The sequence below is a fragment of the Hypanus sabinus genome, unplaced genomic scaffold, assembly GCF_030144855.1.
Source record: "Hypanus sabinus isolate sHypSab1 unplaced genomic scaffold, sHypSab1.hap1 scaffold_192, whole genome shotgun sequence".
Taxonomy (NCBI): Eukaryota; Metazoa; Chordata; class Chondrichthyes; order Myliobatiformes; family Dasyatidae; genus Hypanus; species Hypanus sabinus.
Genome location: NW_026780014.1, coordinates 322,501 through 328,868, shown reverse-complemented (window position 1 = coordinate 328,868; position 6,368 = coordinate 322,501). Strand labels below are relative to the sequence as shown.

At 43.1% G+C, this 6,368-nt stretch overlaps 1 protein-coding gene across 1 annotated transcript in view; it reads left to right on the top strand.

Annotated features, from left to right (window-relative positions):
- Window positions 1-449: 449 nt before the first annotated feature.
- Window positions 450-6,368, top strand: part of LOC132387495 (gastrula zinc finger protein XlCGF26.1-like) — a 277,285-nt gene continuing 271,366 nt past the window's right edge. The window contains exons 1-2 of the mRNA XM_059959865.1: window positions 450-464; window positions 789-1,318. Coding sequence (XP_059815848.1) covers window positions 450-464; window positions 789-1,318 — 545 coding nt within the window. The remainder of the gene's footprint in view (window positions 465-788; window positions 1,319-6,368) is intronic.

Genomic DNA, 6,368 nt, shown 5'->3' with positions numbered 1-6,368 from the left:
TGGCAGCTCAAGTAATCTCATCTGAAATGCTGTCCTAAACCCATTGATGAATTATGTAAATCTTTTCACAGGTTACAAATGAGAAGGATTCTGTCGCCAGGAATCTCAAACGTGGCACACCAGTTTTGCTGTCTCTGTCTAGATATTAAAGAAGTGTGGCAAGGGATTCAATCAGCCATCCTTCCTGCTCAGACTGTGGAGAGGGATCCAACTGGCGTACTCGTCATTTTAGACGGGAGAAAGGCCGTTCACCTGCTCAGACAGTGGGAGTGGATTCACTCGGTTATCTCAATTGAATGTACACCAGTCAAATTCACACTGGGCAAGGCCATTCACCTGTTCTGTGTGTGAGAAAGGATTCAGTCAGTCTTCCCACCTGTGGTCACACCAGTCAGAGGCTGGTCATCTGCTGAATTTGTGGGGAACGATTCACTCGGCCATCTGACATAATGGCTCACCTGCGAGTTCACACTGGAGAGCAGCCATTCACCTGCTTGGACTGTGGGAAGGGATTCACTTGCTCCTCTAAATTAAACGTACATCAGGGAGTTCACACTGGGGAGAAGCCATTCACCTGCTCAGACTGTGGGAAGGGATTCACTCACTCTTCCACACTATGGAGACACCAGCGAGTTCACACTGGGGAGAAGCCATTTACCTGATCAGTCTGTGGGAAGAGATTCACTCAGTCATCCATACCACAGATTCATCAGCGAATTCACACTGGAGAGAGGCCATTCACCTGCTCAGAGTGTGGGAAGGGATTCATTCGGTCACACCATCTGCAGAGACACCAGCAAGTTCACACTGGGGAGAAGCCATTCCTCTGCTCAGACTGTGGGAAGAGATTCACTGAGTCATCCAGTCTATTGGTACATCAGCGTGTTCACACTGGGGAGAAGCTGTTCACCTGCTTAGACTGTGGGAAGGGATACACTCAGTCATCCCACCTACATCGACATCAGCGAGTTCACACTGGGGAGAAGCCGTTCCTCTGCTCAGACAGTGGGAAGAGATTCACTCAGTCATCCAACCTACAGAGTCACTTGCGAGTTCACACTGGGGAGAAGCCGTTCACTTGCTCAGAATGTGGGAAGCGATTCATTCAATCCTCCACCCTACAGAGACATCAGCGAGTTCACACCGGGGAGAAGCCATTCACCTGCTCAATCTGTGGGAAGGGATTCACTCAGTCATCCAACCAACAATGTCATCAGCGAGTTCACACTGGGGAGAAGCCGTTCACCTGCTCAGAATGTGGGAAGCGATTCACTCGGTCATCCCAACTACTGGCACATCAGTCAGTTCACAATGGGGAGTTGCCATTGTTATGAATCCCTAGGTTTCATTTGCCGTGGACTGTCATTTTGAGAGAGAGGGATTAAGAAGTCAAATCAGCTGGACTTGCAGCTTGTTTACATCGCTCGCAGCTTGTTTAGTTTTAACCGAGGACACAGACACTCAGAGTCAGACGGAGATGAAGGAGGAAAAATGGAAGGATTGAAACCAGGGAACTGGTGGCCAAGGGTCACTGTTTGGAGCTTCCCTATGCCCACAAGGGTGGGTTAATTATCGATTCACTGTACATCGAATGTTTCTTTGTCACCTCGTTAGATCCATAGGAGTGAATCTGATCTGGAATATCCTGTGAAGACAACTGATGTGTTACCCCTTGCATGGCTGTGGTGAAGTAATTCACTTGAAGACAATATTCCTTGTGACAAGTCACTTTCGATGATAATTTGTATGTGGATTTGGAATTACGATGGATGAAATCTACAGTGACTGTTCTCTCGTTTTACCACCATGGAACCTGTGGAATTCGACATAATTGCCTTCTCTCGACATTTAGCCTGGATTGCAAATATCTCTCTCTCATCACCTATTCCATGAATGAACTGAACTTTCATATTTTACCATCTGAAGACTGTAAGCATTGTTTCCCCTAAACTCAATAGTTTTGGAGTTACATTTACACACACATATACACATTACTCTGTTAACTTTCGTTTATCTTGCTCAAGTTTCTACATTGTAAGTACATACTAACAAAGAGCGGGGTTTTCACATCAAAGCCAGACCCCAGTGTGAACTCAATTGCTGCGGGTTTGTTTCTGAAGTGTTATGGTTCGTAATAAAATTGGGGCCTGCATCCGAAATATGAACAAATTTGGGGCGTTTTGATTGATTAATTATTGATTTCATTTGGGAAATCCCTTTTGATTTATTTGTGTGTTGAAAACCAGCAGCGGACGCTGATAGGTTTGTGGAAGCGCCAACCTCTGAGGCATTGGAGGATGCCAGACGGATTGAGTTGTTGAGTATTGCTAAAACGTTAAAACTTGCCAAGGTGAAATCGGCAATGAGGAGGGCACAGATGCAGAGAATTATAGCTGAACATGATGTATCTGAGGGTGTGTTTAAAGTGGAGGAGTTGGAGGTGTTTCCTGAAAGTAAACCTCGTGAGCTTGAGCTCCCGTAGAAGTTTGAAAAATTAAAGATGGAAGCTACAGTAAGACAGAGGCAATTTGAGGGTAGAGAGGCAGAAAAACAGTGAGGAAGCAGAAAGTCAGAGGCTGCTGGAACTGGAAAGGATAGAAAGATTGCAGGAAAGGTACTCTGGTGATAAGTTTGAGGCCAGTCGGGAAGTTAAATTGGTACTTGCGTTTGACGAGGTGGAGGTTGTTAAATATTTTCAGCATTTTGAGAAGGTTGCTCAGAGTTTAAAGTGGCCAAAAGAGGGTTGGCCTATTCTCATTTCATTCATTTTTCAATCTTTTTATTGATTTTCCAATAGTATTTTCTATTGGAAATCAGAGGAGATGTTAGCAAACAGATAACACAAAAGACGTATAAACAGCAAAAAAAAAGTATATATTGTGAAAATCAGATGTTTTGTTTTACTGTGTCATGTAACACCATGGTCCTGAAAAAACTTGTCTCATTTTTGTTATGTACTGTGCCAGCAATTATGGTCAAAATGACAATAACAGTGACTTGACTTGACTTGAAGTAGAATGTTATGCTGTTATAAATATAATCAAGAAACCACAACTCCTCTTAACAAATCAAAAAATAAAATGGCCTATTCTCTTACAAAGTGTAATTAAGGGGAAGGCTCAGCAAGCCTATTCTGCTTTGATTGTTGATGAAGCAGCTGATTATGACATAGTGACACAGGCTGTGCTCAAAGCTTATGAGTTGGTCCCAGAAGCAGACAGGCAAAAGTTTAGAAATTTGAGGAAATCTGTGAACCGGGCTTATATGTAATTTGCTTATGAGAAGTTTGTGTGTATTACCCGCTGGTGCACATGTAAAAATATAAATGATGATTTTAACAGCTTGGAAGAGTTGGTTTTAATTGAAGAATTCAAAGGCTGCGTCCCTGATGACATAAAGACGTATTCAGATGAAAAGGATGCTGCCACTTTGCAGGAGTCTGTGAGATTAGCAGATGAGCTTGCTTTAGCCCACAAGGTCAAGTTTACCCAGATTAAGAGCTTCCAAAAGAGTAGCAGGGATAACCAGGGTAAACCAGAAATTAAAGCTGGGACGAGTGACAAAAGTAAGGATGAAGGGAAACAGTTGAAGGAGAAATATTCTGGTCTCACTTGTTACTATTGTAAGAAAGCTGGTCATATGATGGCTAATTGTTCCATCCTGAAGAAGGAAAAGGAAAAGGAGGCAGTCCCAAATGCCTGTATTCAATATGTTGAAGCACCTATAAACCCACAGGGTTCTGAACATTCTGTTTAGGCTCAGATAAGGACTGAGAGGTCTGACCGAGTTAAGAAGGTGTTCGATCATTTTATGTCAGATGGGTTTGTATTAGTAAAGGAAGGGTGGACCCCGGTACCAGTGAAAATTCTTCGAGTTACTGGGGCTTCTCAGCCACTTATATCAGACAATGCTCTAAAGTTTGGTGATAAGTCTAACACTGGAGAGGTAAATCTTATTAAAGGCATTGGGGGCGGTGTGGTTTCTGTTCCATTGTACAAGGTAACTTTACAGTCAGGGTTGGTTTCAGGACCTGTTGAGATCAGATTATGCTCCAGTTTACCGGTGGAAGATGTTACTTTGCTGTTAGGGAATGACCTGGCAGATGGTAAAGTTGTTCCTGCAGTGCTGTTGACAACTGAGCCGACCACTGATGACCCACAGATGGATTTTAACATTTATCCTTCCTGCGCAGTAACTCGAAGTATGGCTAAAAAGTCTGCCGACGCAGACGGTTCTGTGCAGCATGATTCTGATACCCATGATAGCCAAAATCGGGATTCAGGTTATGATGACTTGTCAGGGACTTTTCTGTTTTCATTGTTTCAACAGGATTCAGGTAGTAAGTCTGATCAGAAAGATTTATCCCTGTCTAGGAAGGAGTTTATAGCAGAACAGCTCTTCAGATGATGAGATTAAGAAAATGCCAGTAGGGTATTATCTCAAGGATGGAGTGTTATTGAGGAAGTGGAAGCCACCTGCTATAGAAGTGAGTGAGGCATGGACAATTGTTCACCAAGTTGTAGTTCCTAAAGTTTATAGGGCTGAAATTTTAATGTGGCCCGCAGTATGCCCTTAGGTCAACATTTTGGAGTGAATAAAACTGTAAACAGGATTATGAAATAATTTTACTGGCCTAATTTGAGGAAAGATGTTGTGACCTCTTGCAGAACCTGTCACACTTGTCGAGCTGTGGGTAAACCTAATCAGGTCACCCCAGTGGCCCCACTGTGGTTTATACCTGCATTCAGGCGAAATTCAATAGAGCGTATGAAATAGTCTCTCAAATTAATGATGTGAATTATGTTATTAAAACACCCGACCGACGTAAACTAACACATGTAGTACACATAGATATGCTAAAGCCTTATTTTGACATGCAGGCACCTAATGTGAGTATTGTTGTCAAAACATATGAATCTGGCAACCCTGAGAATGAAACAATCGACTGGCCTGAGAATTTTCACAAGCCAAACATGGTCCCAGTTCGGCTAGTGAACTCGGTTGATCCAGAAAACATTGTTAACAAGTTGGCTCATCTGCATTCAAAGCAACAACAACAGCTGAAGGAATTAATTCTGAAGTTTAAAGATTTATTTCCGGATGTTCCCAAGCAAACCACGGTCGTAGTACATGATGTAGATATTGGTCAAGCCAAACCTAATGCACAACACCCATATCGCATGAACGTAGAAAAGTGTAAATTGACTGAGCAAGGAATTGAATATTTGCTGGAAGATGGTATTATTAGTCCTCCAGCATCAGATTGGAGCTCACACTGCTTTATTGTGCCCAAACCTGACGGTAGTGTTAGATTTTGCACTGATGATAGGAAGGTATATGTAGTAAAACAAACAGATGCCTATCCTATCCCTAGGGTAGGTGATTGCATTGATACGGTTGGAATAGATAATTTCTTACAAAGATAGATCTGTAGAAAGGGTATTGGTGTGTTCCATTGATGGACAGAGGGAGATAAATTTCTGCATTTGCGACACCATCTGGTTTGTGTGAATACAGTGTTTTGACTTTTGGAAGGAAAAATGCTCCAGGAACATTCAAGAGAATGACTGATATCGTAATTCGAGGGTTAGAACACACAGATGCCTATATTGATGACTTAGTCACAGGGAGTGACACTTGGGAAGAGCATATCTCTGCAGTAGAAAAACTGTTTGACAGGTTTTCCCAAGCCACCCTTACAGTTAACTTGGCTAAGAGTGAATTTGGCCATGACACTGTGAACTGTCCTGGCTATGTTGTAGGTCAAAGCAAGTTGGCTCCTGTTCGGGCAAAAGTCCAGGCAATTTCATAAGTTCCTATTCTGACTGCTAAGAAGGCTCTTAGAAGGTTTCTGGGAATGGATGGATATTATCGTAAGTTCTGTAAGAACTCTGCTGCTTTTGCTCTTCCTCTGACTAATCTCCTGAAGAAGGGTGAAAAGTTTGTTTGGACTGAACCTTGTCAGGAGGCATTTGATCGATTTTAAGTTATTATGTGAGATTAGGCCAATCAACATAGTGCTGTCAGCAAATTTAATTAGCAGATTGGAGCTGTGGGTGGCAACACAAGTCATGGGTGCACAGAGAGTAAAGGAGGGCGCCAAAGAGACAACCCTGTGGGTTATGTGTCCTGAGCGTCAGAGAGACAGAGGAGATGGAGCCCACTCTTACCACCTGCCGCCGATCTGACAGGAAGTCTAGGATCCAGCTATACAAGGCAGGGTAAAGGCTGAGGTTCCTGAGCTCCTTGTTGATACTTCACGCCTTTGTATGGCTACTGCTCTGCCCATGACTGCAAGGAACTTCAGAGAACTGGAGAACAGAGAACATCAGAGAAACAAGACTCCACTCCTTGGACTCTTCCTTCAC